The sequence below is a fragment of the Psittacula echo genome, assembly GCF_963264785.1.
Source record: "Psittacula echo genome assembly, chromosome: 2".
NCBI lineage: Eukaryota > Metazoa > Chordata > Aves > Psittaciformes > Psittacidae > Psittacula > Psittacula echo.
This window is the reverse complement of record NC_137737.1, coordinates 50,987,457-51,008,689: the sequence shown is the minus strand read 5'-3', so window position 1 is coordinate 51,008,689 and position 21,233 is coordinate 50,987,457. Positions and strand designations below refer to the sequence as shown.

Below are 21,233 nucleotides of genomic sequence, written 5' to 3'. Positions count from 1 at the left end.
TAATCTTCTTTTTTTTAAACTATATACATATAAAGAATATAATAGAATGACAAGAAAGAAAAGGTTGTAAACAAAACAATATTATGCCATCAAATACAGTACAAACAGCATGCAAGAACAGCTTCAAATGAAATCTTGCTGGTGTAACTTTATTTCTAATGTGGTAAACGGAGAGTAGTAAAGAGTCATGCTCTAATTGGATTGAGTATGCCACAGCTCTGCAATTTTGTTTTAATTATTTTTTTCTTTTACAATAAACCAACAGTATAGCTTTCTTTTCACTGTGGTAGGGAATGCTTTTGTAATGCCCAATGTAATCTTAACAGAAAAATATACTAATCAAATATACAAAGTGTACTCTCATTTAAAAAGCAAAACCATAGAAACTGTACAGTTTTCAAAAGCGAATTATCTCAACTGCTTCTTAAGAAAATTTTCTAAAGAAAGAATAAAATATGCAGAATAAAAATTAGGAGAGCTATTGTTCTGTAACAAAGCTAATCAAATACTTGTTTTCCATTCCAATAAACAGTTTTTTTAATTAATAACTATTCTGGAAATTATGAAGTGGGCTGGGTTTTATTAATGTTCCACTTGACTAATAAAGCATGAACTCCTTACAGGTACTATAGCTGTCATTCCCCTGGGGATGGATGGAGATTGGTTCTGCATGCATGCTAGAGACAGGAGCAAGGTTTAGACATTCGTGTAGATTTTAAAAATATTTCGAAGTGTTTTAAATGTTTAGTGGCATTTATAAAAATAATCTTGCTTGCTTTGCTACTAGCTTGACATTTGGACCTGGGATTTTCTGCTGAAATTCATTCTCGGCCCTTGCGATTGCCAAGGACTTTCACTGGATGTTACCTGGGCTGCACTGGGTCCCACAGATGGTGGTCAAGAGCAATGCTTAGAGCCCGCACATGAAACACATGAAGCCAACAGCAAACCCGACACTGTTTTCTCTGTGGCTAGGGCTGAACCCCAAGGATCTGGGCTTCACACAACAGTGCTGTCTTGCCCCTCTATCCCTCTAAATTCCTGTCCTTGTCATGGGAAGAGTGAAGGCTGGAGAGAGCAAACATGCTCTATGAACTATCAGTGCTGATGACAACCACCTCTCTATCCCCCATATATGCACACACTGTGACTATGTAAATGTGGAGTCTGGTCAGGCCATGGCCTTGCTCACGGCTAGCAGCCGTGCTCACTGCCATGCCTGTGCGAAAATAGAGTTTTTTCCCTCTGCTGGGAGGCTTTGACCAGTGAGGAAGAAAACTGAGCACTGGAGTTAAATCGCCCTCCTGCAGCTCCACACCACCCCCCCCTTAAATGGCATTTAAAGATTTAACCACACAAACAGCACCTGTAGATTCAATTTGTCTTTATCAAGAACACAAGGATGGTCAATATTAAACAATTACTGCTTATGGCTATATGTCAAGCACCAGCCCAAGCTTAAATCACAATGAGTTTACTAAAGATCAAGCAGAATATTGAACAGAGGACGGTGGGTCTCATTCGTCCTTGGGCTCTCAGGTGATCCTGGCTTCCAGGAAGAAGCTCAACACAACCTGCTGGTGGACTCAGGGCAGGTCCCACATCCAGTGCAAGTGACCAGGGGCGGCCTAAACAATATCCTTCACCAAATCACAAGGATTAAGTTAACTGCAGTGAAAAGGGTAAAGAAATATCTGCCCTGCACGAGAAATCCACCTCTGTGGCTTCATCCGTGGCTTTGGCATCTTCCCCAGAAATGGACTGTCAAAACCCCCCCAGATCACCCCAGGGCAACTGAAACCTGCATTTCAGTAACAGACCCTGCAGCAGATTATCACCCCCAGAAGCAGAGCATTTATTGAGAGGTGTGAACAATATGCTATGCACAGAGGAAATACTCTGTGTGATGGTTTATGGTTAACAGAATAAGCCTGGCACCTCTTTGTGGAAGAACTGTACAACACATGGCTGAAATAGCAGGATTGTCAATGACATTCAGTGGGAGATACTCTAACCCTCTGAGTAAGACTGCATCTTTCTGTTGTGTAAACTGGTCTACAAGTATGAATAAAACAATACATCCCTGCCCCATTAGCCTTGGGGAAGATTAATGCCCTCTAATCTATGCTAAATAAACTCCGAAGCATGAAGAGCAATATTCAAGTCTCACACACAGCTGCTTGTGAATTAATAGGGATCACCCTGAAATTGCTATTATGAAATGCAAATATTTGCAAAAGAACAATTAAAAAATATTCCTGAAGTGCAAACGAAAGGCTCGTCAGCCATGCTTGTGGTATGCACAGGGACAGTCAGAAGGCAAACGCTAATGAATCCCAGGGCAGAAATCTGTGCTAAAAACCCATTAGCCCATTGGCAGTAGGTAATGGCATGGCATCTTGCACTGGGAAATAATTTTACCCCATAATCAGAGAGCTTGGCTTAGGATGCCCTAATTTTGATTCTTTGGACAGTTTGTTTGGATACAACAACCTGTATTGTCAGAAAGCTGCAGTACATGGCTCATAGTAAATCTACTTCAAACACTTGCTGATACTGCTCAGACTGATCTCATCTGCCCTGATCTGCAATTTTGTGTTAGCTAAAGTAATAAAAGAATCCTGTTAAACCTAAATTATCAAATGAAAAAGGCAATTTTCTCATTTATACTCCATTAGTTTTTTTAGTTATTGCTAGGAAAGCTCTAAAATGCTTAGGCCATAAAATAAACATGTGGCTTAATGTACAGTATGTGTACTTAAGAGGATGATGGCATCTGCAGTAACTGCTCTGTACTGCTATTGTAATGGAATGCACAAATTAAGCAACAGCACATCCCAAGTAAGGCATAAAAAAATGCATGGCAAAAAGTAACAAGCCTTCTGCTTTATTTTTTTTTTAATTTTTTTTAATAACTCTTTAATTGCTAGAAAGAAAAAAATCACCAATATCCACACCTACAACACAAAGTGGTTGGTTTTGATAGATGCCTGTTACATCGTGCCAGCAAAACTCTGATACTGTTATCTGTAACATTTCACTGATCAGAAGTTTATAAAAGCTCCCCCTTCCCAAATCAAATTCCATGATACATTTTCAGTGCTAAAGTCAAACGATTAGCCTAATATGGTTTCAAGCACACAACACTCTTAAGATTTTAGAGAAAAAGCACCCCAGATTCTTAAATCACAGAGATGTAGGATAACATAAGAAAAAGCATCCAAGTATTCACTTTTCAAAATGAAATTAAGAGCCTAGATCACTTAAGTACCTTTGATAATTTTACTCTCAGGCTCTTCACTTCAACATATCATAGTACTTTCTATCAATAGTGTAAATTCCTTCAGAAGAGTACCAAAACTAAACCTGTGAATTCACATAAGCAGGATTGCATAACCAAACCATTTACAGGCATACTTTAGCATTACTTTGCAACAGTAGGCATTAGGATTTTGAGAACACACGAATGTCTGAAATTCAACCTGTGTGCTTCTTTATCCCTTAATGGTTAATTCAAATAGGTATAATTGTGAACAAGGAGTGAGCAGAGCCTCTGCAGAAAGGTGCAACGAATGTCTGGATCAGACAAACTCAATGAGAATCATAAAACACAGATTGGAGATTTCTCCTTCAGCCAGGGTTTTAGAGAAATATATTTTCCTGTCTAAAAAGGATGGCACAGCACAGTTTTACAGAGGAATATGCAAAAATATAAAGAGGAAAGTCCCATTTTCTTCCTCAGTAATCCAATAAAATCAACCATCTGTTTTCTTAACAGCTCCAGACATTTACCTGACTGCTGACAGGGCCTTTCCCCATTCACCTGAGGTGAGTCTACACTCTCTTTTTCTGTGCTGTCAGTGGTAGGTACATGGCTAGAGTTGTGCTCATTATTACCTGGTTTCCCATTAGGGTGACCAACTTGTTCTCCCCAGTTGCAACAACTGTGCAACCTATTCACTTACAGTTCAGATTTTCTTCCATTCACGGCACAAAGCTGAAAAGTAAACAACAGTTAAGAAAACATTTGCTTGCCAAAACGCACCATGAGAAGGTGCAAGCTCTCTTTGCCAAAGCCTGGACCTCTGTTTATTCATACCCTCAGCACTATTTCATGCTCTGTCTTGGCATTGTAGAGGAACAACCGTGACTATCTTCAGGCTCCCCTCCCTCCTCTTATTCAGCCTTTGAGAAGTTAGAAAATATAACAGAACACTGTTTTCTGAGACTATATTGACTGCACTAATTACCCACAATACTGTATATTTGCCATTAAGAACATGAATGTGTGCTTTCAAAGTGTGACATTCAGGGCTTTGAGGATATGAAAGGAATTAGATGGATTGTTCCGTCATTTAGTCCGAGGCTTCAATGTACTTTTAAAAATTCGTTTAAAACCCCAAAAAACCAGAATACACATTTTAACTGTTGAACTTTTACCAGCTAAAGGAGTTTGTAAGGACTCTATCACTATGTGGTTACAACAGAAGATACACAGTTAAGCTCAGGTCATGGTTTCCAAGAACATTCACAGGGACTGAGGACGAAGAAAATGAGGGACAGATCCTGCGTGAGCCTTCGCGAGACTGAGCTGCTCACTGGGGAAGTGCCTTGAGTATTGCATTCACTTCCTCTGCAACCGCTGTCAAAGCAAATTCAAACTGCTCCTGCAGAGAGAACAAATGTATACTTTGAATAATAAAGCAAAACACTTTCCAAAAGCCTGGTGCACCATTCTGCAGCTGAGCATCCTCAAGACATTGTTAAAAATATGAATATGCAGCATGAACTGTACACTGCAATGGAAAGGAACAAAATGTTCTGGGATTATTTATGCCATATAACATGTTTGACAGCATCTTGAAGCTGGAATCATTTTAATGGAGAAAAATGTTGGTAACAGAAACCAAGCTATTGGGACACAATAATGTATTGCAATTGCGTGGTCAGAAGGGCTTGGGAGTAGTTGATCACTAGCCATTTCCTTCTGACTCAGAGATAGAAACTCGTTACCATAATTGAGATATGAAATAGGTGAGGTGCTGCAAAGCAGAGCTTTTGGCTTCTCTCAGGACTGTTTCTAGTTGAAATCAGTTAGAATAAATATCTTCTCACTTTATATCTATTATATAGAACAATATCTGCTTTTTGATTTGCCTCGATTTGCCTGTTGTTCTTTTTCAGCCTCCCATTTTAATGGCTCTTCTGCACCCACAGATTAACTAAGGATGTTTAGACCACTCCTATTAAAAAAAAAAAAAAAAATACTTGAGAAGACTTTTCTCTGTTATTAATTTACTGTAAGCACAAACCCAAAATTACTAACAGGCTTCTGCACTGGGTTGGCAGAGGTGTGAAGGACACAGCCATGAACGGCCACCTCTTCTAAGTGCAACACTAACACACTCCTGAACTGTGTAGTCCTACAGAAGGACAAAGGAATTTTACTTCCTCAAGGTTAGCAGAAGATACATTTTCTATGGAAGTAGTTTTCTTCCAAATTTAGCTTACTGAAGTATCTGACAGGATGATTTGGTGTTTGCAACTTTTCAGATGAAGGGAGAAATGTGGGCAGTTTACTCAGAATACAGGCAAATCAAGGACATTTGACAAGGACTGTGGAGAAGTTTCTGGATTTTCTAGAAGTAATCCAGTGGTTTAAGCCAGCCAGGGTCAAGAGCAGCTGAAGAACCGACTTTGAGAATGGAGGTCTGAGATGCATGCTGCAAAGCATCCCGAGATCACTGCTGGGATACTATCTTGGTCTCCAATTAGAAAACTGAAGGTCTGGTAGGTACCTCTAGCCCCTCAGTTTTGCGCTGCCAGGGGCTGGAGGTATCTGTGTCAGATGGCTGCAGGTATGTACACAGCACTGGTGGATGGCTACAGAACACAGGCAGCCCTCAAAGACGATTACTGGACTAATAGCATTCATTTTCCAGAGTATTTCACTGTACTGTAGAGATCTGCAGGAAGGATAAAAGAACAAACCACAGATGTGTATCTCCTAATTGAGAAAGGCAGCTGACTTTTGTTTCTTAAAATTCAGTGCCAGACTTCTCTGCCTTCTCTTACCCCACTGCAGTCATCTCCCATGTGGAGAGAAGCAATGATGGGCACAGCTCCTGAGCAGAAAAAGAACAAAGCTCAGAATCATTTCTCAGAGACATTGACATTCAAGAATTTTGCTGTCTGCTTGGTGCTGTCAAAGTGGCATCCTTGTACATTTGCTGGACTGCAGCCAACAGTTTTCCATCAGACATCAATTCACCCTTAAGAGTAGGACTCGTCCTCATTAGGCATAGAAAATCGTGTGTATGCCTGCCTATGCCTCTCCGCACTCCTCAAGGTCTCTGCAATTACAGAAAAGACTGGAGATGCTGGTGGCCACCCAGGAGCATTAGTTGTATTTTAACAGTGTGCTGAATATGTGAGATGAGCTGGAGGGCAGCAAAGGCAAAGACGGCATTCATCTGGACATGCCGTGCCACAATCAAACCGGGCGCTTCTACCAGCTCATAAAGCTTCAGGAAATTTAAGCTGGTGCATGAGAAGTACTTGCTGCTGGGAGAAAGAGCTTTGTCAGGAAGAACTGGCAGTGGCTGGAGCTGATTGATGCAGCCCTGCAAGATGGGAGACCTGTGGAGCAGCTTGGGCAGCGTGGGAGATGCTTGTGCTGGCCAGGAGGGGGGCAAAGCAGCTGCTCCTGGGATGCTGGAGCTCAGATGTGAGTGGGACAGCTGGTCCCTGTCACTGCCAGTCCTTGGAGCATGGCGAGCACAAGAACAGAAGAGGCTGATCTGAGTGTGGTGGAGTTGACATGGTGACGCAATCAAGTTTCAGAGTTGTGCAGATGCCTCTTCCAAGATGTGGGTGTCAGTTCGGAAGAAAGGAAGCTGCCCATGGTAATGAGGCTACCTAATGCACTCTTCATCTGAGTATTCTATGGTCAGGAAAAGCTTGCAAGACCAGGGACTGGAGTGCTTTAATGTTAATCACATTGCTGAAAATAACATATGTTACGATAAGGTTATCCACTGGGCAAATCACAGGACCTTGTCCAGCCGGGCCTTGAATATCTCCAATGTAGGAGACTCCACAACCCCCCTGGGCAACTTGTTCCAGTGCTCTGTCACTCTCACAGTAAAGTTTTTCCTGATGTTCACATGGAACCTCTGATGCTCCATCCCCTTGTCCTATCACTGGACATCACTGAGAAAAACCTAGCTTCATCATCCTGACACTCACCCTTTACGTATTTGTAAACATTGATGAGGTCACCCCTCAGTCTCCTCTTCTCCAATCTGCCCTTTAACCTTGTTCTGAGACATGCTCACCTTATTGTGAAGATCTGTCAGGCAGGAGACCATCTGACCTGCAAGTAGCTCTACCCCTCACAGAAGGGTACCCCTCGTGTGAGCACAGGGCATCATTGCACCACCTGAAGAAAAAGTGTCTGTCTTGTATGAGGACTGTGGACTGAACAACATGAACTCCAAAGCTCAGTATGGATATTGGAGACAAGTTCAGTGGAGACCAGCAGCTATTGTCAGGTGTAACCTTAAATTACTGAGGCAAAACAACTTATAAAGGATAATCTTTACAGCCAGAGCTCAAAACTGACTGTGAAACACTACAGAGTAGTCCTTCTGGAATGGTGCAGCTGAGCTCTTCACCCTCCTTCCTTTTGCATAATATGCACAGGTGACACGCAGACAGTGCAGCTTCCCCTGATGTAAATCACCAGCCTCCAAAGGAAAGCTTTTACACATCTTTTGCACCTTCTCATGCAACAACCAGAGAGAGCAAATTAATTTCAGCAATTTTTAAAGAAGCTCAGTTTGCTGGTTTGTAGAGCTGTGCTATTATTCACATATGCTATTTGCATAGACAAGATTTACTGGAGATGAATTTTAACATCTAGCTTTGCCTAGAAAACAGAGCCAGACAGGCATATTGTGTGGCAACAGTTCTATATATGCATTGCCTATAGGCATCACCTATAATGCAGAGATAACGACGATATATTTAGTAAAAAATAATAAGCTGTTTCATTATGTCTACAAATAAAAATTCTCAAGAAAACAAACTGAGTAAATATAGCATATATGACCCAATAAAGAACCTCAGCTAAACATTACAGATATGCCAGAGGAAAGATATAGGAGAGAGAAAAGAAGGAAATATATATTCTTCCTATCACAGAGAATACACTTCTTCCTTCATTACTTTTTCCTCTCACATGTGGCATATCAATTCTATTTTATGATTCCCCTGCAAAAAAATATAACAAACCACAAACCCTCTATTATGCTTCTCAGAGATGCAGAATGCTGTTATGATAATTTCATTACCATTTATTATATACAGTGCTTTTGAATTAAAGATCCCTTCCAGAAGACAAAATGTTGCAAACAAATCTTTCGCATGCTCATTGAAAATATGGAGCGCTGCCTGCTGGAAACACAATAACATTGGTGAAGTAAGTTGATGTTTATTTTGCCTAGGGATATTCTGTAATTGGCATTTCTAACCTGACTTTTAATCCATCGTTTTAAATTACTCCAAGAGTCTAATATTCCTCATTTGTATTCAGTTGGGAAAGCACAGGGGTTTGTTTAAATCCATCAGAAAAATTCTCTGGGGATTGTGCATTGCTAGCATGTAACCAGATATTTATAATTTGCAAGACATTAGCTTGAATAAGTGATTTGGGTGTTTTTGAGAAAATGACAATGATGGAAGAAGGAGCAAGAGGGGAGATAAGCAATATCCTTAGAAAATTTTTCATCCTGGGTGAAAACACAGGATCCATTTCTTTTCTGGAGTGTTTCCAGATAAATGTTTGGAGGGCAAAACTACATCTTGAGTGAAATATTCGTGGGACACGGGTAACTATTTCTGATCTAAGTACGAGAAGTTGTTCGCATAACCTGATTCTTTGGAACTTTGTTTTTTCTTTTGTTGAAGGCAACAAGCTGTAATTCCTCTGCCCTGAGAAGGAAAGTGAAATCTGAGCTCTCTATTTCTACAAATCAGCTATATATTTTGGATACATTTACACAGTAGTTTAGGACTTGCATCTTCTGTCAGAGTAAATATACGTGACATTGGATACTGTGTGTTATTTAATTTTTTTTCCCAGCCTGAATAATCAAAGTAGAAGAAAGATTTGTGCAATTTTATGTCTTACTTGCAGATAACGATTAGTTAGCTTTGACTGGCTCATCTTTATTTTTCATGCACTTACTTAATTGGTAAATAATAATTAACATCCCTCCAACTGTTCTCCAGAACCACATTTCCTAATATTACACGGAAGCTAAAATGATTAGGAAGGGATTTAAGAACAGTTATGAAGCAATGATTCCTGCAACACACATTTATTTCACTGTTGTCCCTCAGCAATTTCAATTCCCTAAATGCTGCAGACTTTCCTATCAGTTCCAGCCTGGCCATGGCAGAGTGCTGCCTGTCTTGTTACTCAGTTTGGGGCTGTAACTCTCATTTGATATTTTACAATGTCATATACAAATTTATTTTGTCTCCATGACATGAACAAGCTTCTTAATTGTCATATTTGCAGCTCTTAACTTGCAGCAAATACCCCAAAATATCATTCATAGAATCATACATCATTCCATGCATCACTGAAATTGTTAATAACAGAAAGGTTCATTTCTAATTTAAGGGGCTGCAATCACACCATCAGCTATCTTTAAAAGTTTTACATTGTGGAAAAATGTCAAAACTATTACAACTGACAGGAATTATACAGTAAGATGTTCACTTAACGAAAGGGTACAAATAGTTACCATGCTACATCCATAAAGGATATTGCTATAGGCATGATATAAGCTCTTCTGTACAAAGATTCTAAAAATGAGTCAATTTCCTAAAAAACTGTATTTTCTTTAATTAAAAACATTTTTTCTCCAGAAAAAAAAAAAAAAAGGCAGCACTTATATTCTCTTTAATACATTGAAGCTTTACTAAAAATATTACATGCACAGTTAAGCACAGATATCTAAGAAAATAGTCCATATTTCAAGATGAAAGCAAGAACATTCTTTCAAATGCACATTTTCTTAAGTAGGCTACAGCTTGTCTTGACTGCCCTTCATATATGGTAATCAAGATAGATGTTGGAGATGCTACAAGAAAGAGCAGTAAACACCAAAGAAAGTAGCCTAGATAAATCTTCAGCATAAATAAACCTTGGTTGGTAGGGAGCCAAACAGAGTAATCAGCAAGCGACCTGCGTTAAATTAGGTCATACCCTCTCTCTTCTGTCATGAAAACAACTACTGTGAAAGACCTTTAATGTATTTAAAATCCCAGTGGATTTATTGACAGTACCTTTGTCTGGACCATGCCTGGTCTCTGGTCCCTCAAGTGCTCCAGGGTAGCAGCAATATCAATCTCTTTAGCACCTGCAACAAACCACAAATTGGGCTGAGTTCAGAGCGCAAGATAATCCATGCTGCGTCTGTCAATCTCTTGCTATCGGGTTCCCTTTGGGCTAACAGTCCAATTGAAAATTATTACATCCATCTCTCAGCAGACTTGGCAGGCAGCTGCAATTCTTGTGTTCATATCGAAAAATAAGAGGTTGGGGCAGCTTTTATTAACATTAATTCATGAAAAGCCAGAGAAAAACAAGTTCTTAAAAATGCCTGTGTACCTAAAGCAGAATATATTTTACAGAACCAAAAGGTCTGTTGTGGCAATGCCACCAAGTGCCCCTTTGTCACTTCTGAGAGTATGCACTGAATTAAGGGCCTGAACCACACAAAGATTTATGCTGTCAAAACAAGATTTAGGTGAACTTCCGTAACCCGCAGCTGAGATCCAGAAAACCTGTCTGTGGCTTCCTAGTTCATGACCTGCCAGACCATCTTGATGCGTGATCATCTTCAGCCGGCAAATCTATGGCATTTTCTTTAGGTAATACTGTGGTTGTCTGAACACCACTGCTGTGTAGTGATTGGTTACATCTAAAGCATTGCTGCTGCAATAGCTTAACACATCTAGAGCATGTACTTGTTTAGATCCCAGGACTGGATTTGGAGGCTTGGACCCAATATTTACCATTCTTCCTACAATTCCTGTAATTTAAGGGCTTTAATCTAACTGTAATTAGTCAATGTAAACATCATGCACCTCTCCTCATTTACGCAACTCACCTTTATAACACAGCCCCATCTTTTAAAAAATTCAGAAAAGTGACTAATAGTGAATGATTTAGTTTGGTTTCCTTTGATAAAAGATACAAGAAGATACTTAAAAATAACATCTGCTCTACAAGAATAAAAGATTTGCAATACATTCTTCATATTGATGTAAGTATGTTCTTCAGCTGTATCAGAAACAGAATGAATTCATTTCGTAAGTATAACAGTGACAACTTAAAAACGTATCTGACAGATACTCTTGCTACTTTTCCAGGGGTTGGGGCATTATAGAATGCCATAGGGCTTTTCCTTCCTCCACCTCCCTATACCACCCCCCTCCAAATAGTTCAGGATTTTACAGGTATAATCTTTGGAAAAACCAGAAAGTTTTAATTTAAAATAACCCCCCCCAAATGTCCTTACAATGGAGCAAAGCAATACATACTCACATATGCTGTGAAGTCTGATAACAATGACTAATTATACCTTAAGTCTGCTGCAGGTTTTGCAGTGGCAGTGCATCTGGAAAGCACCAGAAAAGATGCACTCTTTGTAAACCCTAGCACTGGTGTTAACAGGGCAGCACATTTCAGTGTTTAGTCTCACATGTGCAACTAGGTGGAATTTTCTTGTTCCACCACAGATGTCCATGGGAGCAGACTTGTGTGAGTACTGTGCACACTCTACAGCCTACTTGTGGCCTCATTAGATTACCAGGAATTAAAATGTTCCAGTAGCATCCTGGCTTAATATAAGAGGAATCCATTCTTTCAGAAATTAATATATGAGAAAAATTTAAGACACCAGCATCCATGGATGAGGTTGACCACAGTCCTGTGCTAGCCTCCGAGGCGTGCTGCAAGGATGGACCTGGAGATCCTCTGAGTGGAGCTGACAGGCTTGAATGCCACATAGACTTCCCCATGCCTGCAAACACATACATCCTTGCTCCAGTGAGGGACAGTCTTTAGTTGAAAATACTCTAGCCTCAGAACAAAAAGGGAAAAGACTCATGACAAGATCTAATTACTTTAATGGCTAGGTGGGCTTCTGAGCTTACCTTTGAAAGTGTTAATTCCTCCATTTCTGTGATGCAAATTGCAGGCATTTACTTGAGAACTGGTGCTTGCTTTTTTATCATCATTAGCAGAATGACATGTCTAATAATATGAACAACACCTGATTACAAAATCCTGATTTAGCAAAACACCAAATCATATGCTTGCACTGGAATGTAAGAATAGTCGTAGTGGGACAGTGTGCTTAATGGGAAGCTTGTTTTGAAGTCTTTTACCAATAGAAGTCCCTGAAACATCAGTTTTTACTGATTAGTGTCACCCAGCCCATGAGTTGTGATGAGCCCACATCACCCACAAGCACTTATGATGTCCTCAGCCATAGGTAATTAAAAGGAAAAGGAAAGCAAAGTATGATTTTGCCCTAATGACTGTCTTATTGAGAGGCCAGAGGGTTAGAAGCAAGGTGAACAGACGCAGAGACTGGATTGCTAGCCCTTTTTCCATTTCCAAATACCCCTGATATTATGATGATGGGAACTACCCAAGTACCTAGAGATGACGATCAACAAAACTTAGTGCTGCAAAGATGGTCAGCTGTTTTGGAAGAAAAAAAACTTGGAATAAGAAAACTCACAGGAAAAAGGATGAAATCAGTGGCATAGGATAAAGCCACCATTACTTGTTTTCTCTCCACATAAACAAACCTTTCTTCCTCCTCAGCATCCACCACTACATGTTCCGCATCTACTCCCTTATTGTGCCTAAAACAAATGAGTTTAAATATTTATTGCTAGTCCACTCTTAAACCTCATTTTGTGATGAGGGCTTTTTTTCTACTCAAACTTATGCTAGATTCCTGTTATGTTATGTAAATTCAGCTGACTTCCACTGATGTGTGTGATAGTGTGCAGAAAGTTCTCTGGTGACAGAGGCGGACAAAAGAAGAGATTTGCAAGGCACAAAGGGAAGTCTGAACCCAACCTGCCTTCACAGGTGAGAGGAGCTCAGTGTTTAACTGCAGTGTGAGTTTTCAGCTCTCTTTTGAATTATTTTTGTTGAAATCTGACACAAATTAAACATCTCCTTTGCTACACTGAAGCTTTCTCTTTAATCTGCGAGTACAACAGTATGGCACAACATTCTACAGTACCCAGTAACACTTTATTTATGTTTTTTGTGCCATTTCAGGTGACAAAAAATGCAGCATATGCTACATGACATTAGGAGAGAAGGATACCAGGTCTGAGATCATCTTAGGAACATGAATGTGCACAAGTCCATAGGACCTGATGAAATTCATCCATGGGTCCTGAAGGAGCTGGCGGACAAAGTTGGTAAGCCACTGTCCATCATATTTGAAAAATCATGGCAGTCAGGTGAAGTTCCTGATGACTGGAAAAAGGGAAATATAACCCCCATTTATAAGAAGGGGAAAATGGATGACCCGGGGAATTACAGACCAGTCAGTCTCACCTCTGCCTGGCAGGATCATGGAGCAGATTCTCCTGGAAATCATGCTAAGGCACATGAAAAACAACAAGGTGCTTGGTGACAGTCAACATGGCTTCACCAACGGCAAATAATGTCCGACCAATCGGGTGGCCTTCTATGATGGGGCTATGGAACTGATGGACAGGGGTAGAGCAGTTGATGTCATCTACCTGGACTTGTGCAAAGCCTTTGACACTGTCCTGCACGACATCCTTGTCTCTAAATTGGAGAGATATAAACTTGACAGATGGACCACTCGGTGGATAAAGAACTGGCTGGATGGCCACATGCAAAGAGTTGTGGTCAACAGCTCAATGTCCAACTGGACACTAGTAACAAGTGGTGACTCTCAGGGATCGGTGTCGAGACCGATCATGTTCAACATCTTTGTTGGCAACATGGACAGTGGTACTGAATGCACCCTCAGCAAGTTTGCTGATGACACCAAGCTGTGTGGTTCGGTTGATACCCTGGAGGGAAGGGATGCCATCCAGAGGCACCTTGACACGCTTGTGAGGTGGGCTGATGCCAACCTTATGAAGTTTAACCATGCCAAGTGCAAGGTCCTACACCTGGGTCAGAGCAATCCCAGGCACAGCTACAGGTTGGGCAGAGAAGAGATTCAGAGCAGCCCTGCAGAGAAGGACTTGGGGGTGTTGGTTGATGAGAAAATGAACATGAGCCAGCTTCAGTGTGCGCTCGCAGCCCAGAAAGCCAACTGTATCCTGGGCTGCATTAAAAGGAGCGTGACCAGCAGGTCACAGGAGGTGATCCTGCCCCTCTACTCTGCTCTCATGAGACCTCACTTGGAGTATTGTGTGCAGTTCTGGTGTCCTCAACATAAGAAGGACCTGGAGCTGGTGGAACAAGTCCAGAGGAGGGCCACAAGGATAATCAGGAGACTGGAGCACCTCCTGTATGAAGACAGGCTGAGAAAGTTGGGTCTGTTCAGCCTGGAGACGAGAAGGTTGTGTGGAGACCTCATAGCAGCCTTCCAGTATCGGAAGGGGGCCTACAAGGATGCTGGGGAGGGACTCTTCATCAGGGACTGTAGTGACAGGACAAGGGGTAATGGGTTAAAACTTAAACACGGGAAGTTCAGGTTAGATATAAGGAAAAAGTTCATTATTGTAAGGGTGCTGAGGCACTGGAATATGTTGCCCAAGGAAGTTGTGAATGTTCCATCCCTAGCGGTGTTCAAGACCAGGTTGGACAGAGCCCTGGGTGACATGGTCTAATGTGATGAATCCCTGCTCGTGGCAGGGTGGTTGGAACTAGATAATCTTAAGGTCCTTTCCAACCCTAACTATTCTATGATTCTATATTGCACCTAAGGATATTAGGGTCAAATCCCACTTTTACTGAGATGGCTGAAAAATATCCATACACTGTTAAGGTATTTTAAAAACTGCTTATCTGGTAATCCTACATACAAGCTAAGTTTGATGCAGTGGTTTAAAATATGGAAGAACTCGATCCACTGATTCCAAGGATATTCCACTATTGGAAGTGCTTTGCTCAGGCTACTTAACTATGAAGTCCAGCAACAGATGGAGATGTTAATTTATTGTCGTAAAACAAATAATCTAGAGGAGGAGTTAAAAATACTAGGCTAGAGAGCACTGAAAACTGGAAAAGAGAACACAAATTATGTCAAAAGGCAATATTTTTTACCTTTTCTCCCCACCATTATGTATCTGTCTGCTTAACAGTGCTACTGTTGTTTCAGAAAATAAAGGGAGCAGTAAAAGAGGAAGCATTTAAAGAATACAAAACTGCCTTTTCACCTTATGACTGTATTTTACTCTGCAGGGAATAAATTTGGTTTGTGCTTGTGACAGGTTCCTTTTTCACAATGGATTTCATTGCTTGTTTTAAATGATTGTATAAATGTAACTTAGTGTGACACTGAGCTAATGATGTACCAGCAGTATTGTGAAAAATGGCTGTGTAATGTGCAGTGTTGGTTTTTTCTTTTAAACAGAACATGCATTTGCAGTAACTCACTATAAGCCAGATACTGCTAGCCGTCCTCCTCCCCTTAACAGCTCAGCGAGCTAGCTGAGTAAATACCTCCAAAAGCACTTCCACACCAGTGTAAGGCAAACTTTAACTTCAGTAACTAACTATCATCTTCCTAAAGGCTTCAAGCATTCACAGTGAGTACACAACTACCCACATGAAGAACATTAACTGGATAAACTAAAAGAAAACAATAGAAGATGCAGGCTGAATGATATTTTGCCCCCAAGGAGAGAAGCAGCTTCTGAAGTTTAGGGTCATATCCTCTGCAACCCTTTCTCTCCCCTCAGGCATCAATGCAAGATGCACACTGGCACTTAACAGCTGGTGCTCCTGATTAGCAGATCTCAAGGGGTTAAAGTGTTTGTCGTTAGATAGGTGCATAAGCTGAGTATCCAGCACGTCATAAAACCATGGGTAAAAGTTGAATTGCCTTTTCCTCCAGCAATAAATAAAAAAACTAGACAAATGCTGCTGCAATAGGCTCCATGAGGTGACCAGCAGAGTGCAATATTTAAAATCATCATAAATTACGTAATGTTAGTTTTATAACTTTATAGTGAAATCTTCCTTCTCTTCTCATTCCCTTAAACATGGCAGGGGACCTATCTTGCTAAGCATGAAACACATGAGAAACACCCCATGGAGGATAATCCCTTCCACACTATAGCAGCACTGATGTCACTGTGATGGCACACGAATAGGACAGACAAAGTTTGTCAAGAGGGGTAATATCTTTTAATATATCAGCTGTGAAAGAAAAATGAAGGCATTAAAAGTTTTTTTCAGGTTTATCAAACTATGGAGCTTGTGCACCTGAAAACATGCTGGGTTTATTATCTTTTTCAGTTATAAGAACAATCAGCATTTGTTACATAAATGTATGAAAATTTTGGCTTAATTAAGGTAAAGTTTGAGATTTTAGTTTTACCTAATAGGCTTGAACATACTTGCATTGAAAGCAAAGTCAAAAGTCCTATTTTATTCATTACTAATGAAACTGCAGCAGTAGATTCTGTGAGACTGATAGAATTTTATATTAAAGCACTGTATTAAAAGGAATATTTTAGATTCTAGAGGCTCTGAATTTTCTGTGTATTTATAAAAATAAAATGATCCTTAAATACTTCATCAAAGCCGTTATTTGTGGGGGGTTTCTTTTTAAATAACCCAAACCGAAGAGTTTTCTTTGTGAATGTTTCATACACATCACTCATGAATATTAAATTAAAAAGGATTTTTCTAGCTGTGAACAACTTTCAGATCTACCAGTATATATTCTCAAAAAGATATGATTACAACTCTGCATAACGGCTATAATTTTGTTAATGTGAGTCCTAAAGGATGGCTATGTTTAGATACATTTGAATTTTCTTCCAGGCTGAGACTCTGACTTCCTGCAACATGCTGGTTAAATCATTAAATTCACCCTATGTTTCACACCATCATTTATACAATGAACTATTTTTTCCCACCTAGGAAGTTGTTATGAAGGCAAATCCATTAATGGGTACAAGGTACTTGGACACTAGAGAGGTGAGGACCTAGATAGATATTCTATTTTTTTTTTTCCAATACCCTTTGCACCTTTCTCAGCCCTCTTTCTGTTCCCCTTGATCATAAAGTGATCACAAAGCTGAATATATGATGTAGGAGTCTTGATGAGCTGTTGTAAATGGGGGATTATTAGCACTGTTACCATTTCTCCTTGAGATAATGATGATCTGTGTGGCAATAAGCATTTGTCCCAACAGAAAAAAAATGGAGCACTAAGGGGAATACAGAAATGAGCTGTGAAGTGCCTTTCTTTTTGCAACAGGAAGTATTCAAAACCATTCTAGTCAGATATTACCTGCTTAATGCATTTTTTTTATATTTAGTATATTGTATAGATTTTGAATTAGGCCTTGAAGGGTAAAGGGACTTGTTAGGTCAGATTAAAACCCATCTTGTTATAATCTCAATGGAAGAGTCCCTAATACAGTTCTTTCTGCTGATGTTGCTAGAAGCTGAAAAAGATCCAATTAACACTTGGAAGACGCTGCATGATTGGCAGCCTTTTAGCCTCAGAGTCACATGTGGCACAGTATTCACAGGCAATTGGGACCGCCATGGAAGAATCACTTGTAATACTATGAAACAGCAAAAATACACATAAGAAAGAAAATTAGTGCAAAAATAAAGCGTCAGCAAGGACGATGAGCTGTCTCATCACAGTGTGTCTGTGTTTAGGAAGAATACAAGTGTTTTTCATGTTTGGGTGATGACTGCATGACTCATGCCTAAAATGATGCTTCATGGTCAAAGCAAACTCATGCACAACAGCTTTATGCTGCCTTTCTCCCCTCCCAGTGTGAGGACTCTGACAAACAGGCTTTCTTGGGTTTACAGTGCAGCATTTTCTGCCCCTTTTCTGCATTCAGCTTTGCCTTAGCAAGAAGGTTGTGAACTGTGGAAACCAAAGGAAAGGAACATCCTAAAGGACAGACAGTGACTAGATCCAGGCCTGCCAGGAGCCCAACACAAGAAACAGGCCCAATCTATACTGGTGGCTGTGACAGCGTATAGAAAGAGAAGCGGCCCTGATTTACCTCTGGGGCATTTGGAGGTAAATAAGTACTCATGGACTATTACACTGCCATTGCTATGCTGTTTCCAGTGCCCAAGCTAGCTGGATGTAGCACAGGTATGCTACAGATTTGCAACGCCCCTAAAGCCCTAGATGCCTCCAGCTTCCCACTGACAGCTTCTAAAGGATGGCTTTTGTAGCTGCTCCAGCAAGTGTCTGCCCCATTGAGTACTTAATGTTGCAGCGAAATATTTAATCACACCATATGAGGGGCAAACTCAATCTGATTAAAGAAGAAAGGGTCATAACTAGGGGGGGTGTAACACCACTTCTTCACTGACCATTAGTTTTAATGGCATACCGGTAATATTTACTAACCAGCTTAGTCTCAAAGGCCCAGCCTCATCTCATCTACTCCAGCCATCCTTGAAGTTCAAATCGAAGTTAGTCATCTCCTCTCTCAACAGCTAAGAGAGAGAGGGGAAGCTCTGATGGGCAATTCATTTGCCTGAGAATTATTCTCCAGAGGTGCGTATCATTCTCCACTGATGACTGAGGAGACCTAGACAACTAGGTTAGGTGAGATGCTTAATGTTAGATGTTTTATATGGCTAAAGTTAGATGGAATGAACCTGGCTTGAAAAGAACTGAGTTTCTACTCTGCATTTAGGGCTCACAAATGCTAGAATCTGCCAAATATATGGTGTTTGAGATCTGTGTTTTGTGTCTGTTCCTTTCCCCTCTTCCCTCACCTCCCCAGTTTGGCAATTCTGATGGACACGACAAAAGAAAAAGCGAAATGGAACCATAACGAAAAGATAAATCAGTTACAGTATAGTGTAGGGAAGGCCACAGAACTGAAAAACACATTGTAAGAGTAACTGCTGTTTGTATAGTGCTCTGCTGTGAAGAAACGAGTATTTTCTTCCTTCAACTTGCATTGTCTGAGTGCCCACTAAATACAAACACTTGTAAATATTAAGAGTTAAAAAGGGATCTGAACAACAGCTAGAAACTACAAGAATAAAAGCAATTTTCATTTGTAGTTATCCAGATGTCTGCTGCAGTAGCTGCTGGAGTTCTGCTATTGGCCAGGAGGATCATTTGATGCTTTTCACGGAAAGAGGAAAAAAAGCATCAGCAAAAACCTAGTGAGGGACACACTTTTAAAGGTAACAAAAAAGATAAATGTATTCAGGCTGGCATTTTCCTTAAAAGCTTATTCTGTCTCTGAGATGAACGAAATCTGTGTGCGTCCATATATTTAGTGATCGAGCCAACATATACCTGAATTAGTGAACTGCCTGTAATTTCAGACAAAATACATGTCTGTATACACCTAACAAAGACCCAAATTAAAATCTTGCTGCCTTTATCAGAAACCAAAAGAACCACAATGAAAAGAACACAATGGGAAAAGCAAGCATATAAATGGAGAAGGAATAAAAGTGAAGTAATGAAAATTATTGTGACAATCATACACACAGAGAGTATATATTACATAATATTACTGTTTACACATTTTATATTAATACTTGAAAAATGCATGTTATAAATGTAAGTGATATGGCTTTGTCAGTACACAATCCTAAGAAAGGTGATACGGAAGATGAAACACCTAGGAACAGCCTAACATTTTAAAAACTGCTTCAGGAAAATAATGCTTCTAAGCTTACACTGATTTTAACAGCCTTGCAGGGAGAGAGATTCACTACTGACATGTCAGCCTTTAAGCTAATATCCTTTGTCATTGCAGAAAAAACATGCAGAAACCACTCACTGTAACTGAATGCAAATGGATGCTAATTTGAGGACCAACCCCTCCTCACTTCCACTGTGCATGAGAATATGCAACATCACATTCTATACCATATAGGAATTGTTTCTCTTTTATATTTACACTCCCTCCACGTCCCCAGAAGTTAAAAATAAAAGGAATATGCCTAAATTGCTACATGCATGAAATAGAAGTTAATGAGTTATATTCCATATGGGGCAAGATATCCCAGAATCAACTATGGTCACTCCAGAAAATCCCAGTGCACACATCTAAACTCAGCTTACATGTGCACGTACATACACATGCACACATACAAAGAGTATACATAGCAAGAACTACAGATGTGCAGCTACTGCCTACTTATAGGTGTTCCTCAGTACCAGCCCCCATAGAGTTCTACATGATTTTCTTCTTTTAGTACCTCTTCCAGAAACTACTGGTGAATTACCTGAAAGGCATTTTATCTCCACGTGCTTAATGTGAACAAAGTTAAGAATGACACTTCTAAAAAGTGCCCCAGTGGGCCCCCAAAAATCTGAGTCCTCTGCAAAATTTGAATCTTCTTTACAAGGAACACAGAAGTAGCTCACCCTCATGAACCTCATAACTTGTAAGAACTACATTTTACATTACTTTCATTTTACGTTGCACAATGGTAGCAATGCTTTCATAAAACAGTACATGGAGTGACCTGAATAAAAGATGCCACTCCTACAGATTCATTCTTTAATGAAGTTTATACTTAAAAGTGACTAGGCTGGTGCAGCTATAGAACCTGTGGAATAATTACACTTTAGTTAGGTAATATACATTGTACCCTTTACAGCCAGAAGACTACCATCTGGTCAATTAAACACTTCTCTTCAAATCCTTCTATGGACTGCCACATGAGATTAGCTACAGAAAAAAAGTAGTTCTTCACTCTGCATATAAACCTCCTTTTCCAAACATTTGCCCAGCTGCTTCTCAAACTGATAGCACAGTACTTCTATGACCAGCTTTTCCACTTTTCCGTATTCTAACCTACCCATTGTGTGAAAAAATGCCGCCCAAATTCCTTATCTGCTTGTCTCCTCCTTAGTTTCAGTCAATGACCTCTTGTTTTCAAATTAGTCACTATCTCAAGCTGCTTACTGACATCAATACATTCCTTTCAGGATCTTCTACTGCTCTATGGG

The 21,233-nt window shown here is 40.1% G+C and overlaps 1 protein-coding gene across 1 annotated transcript in view; it reads right to left on the bottom strand.

Moving 5' to 3' along the window:
• Positions 1–4,595: 4,595 nt before the first annotated feature.
• The window catches only part of PTPRN2 (protein tyrosine phosphatase receptor type N2), a gene marked incomplete at both ends in the record, with an annotated part of 676,226 nt that continues 659,588 nt past the window's right edge, over positions 4,596–21,233 (bottom strand). The window contains 2 exons of the mRNA XM_080609627.1: positions 4,596–4,667; positions 10,360–10,433. Coding sequence (XP_080465753.1) covers positions 4,596–4,667; positions 10,360–10,433 — 146 coding nt within the window. The remainder of the gene's footprint in view (positions 4,668–10,359; positions 10,434–21,233) is intronic.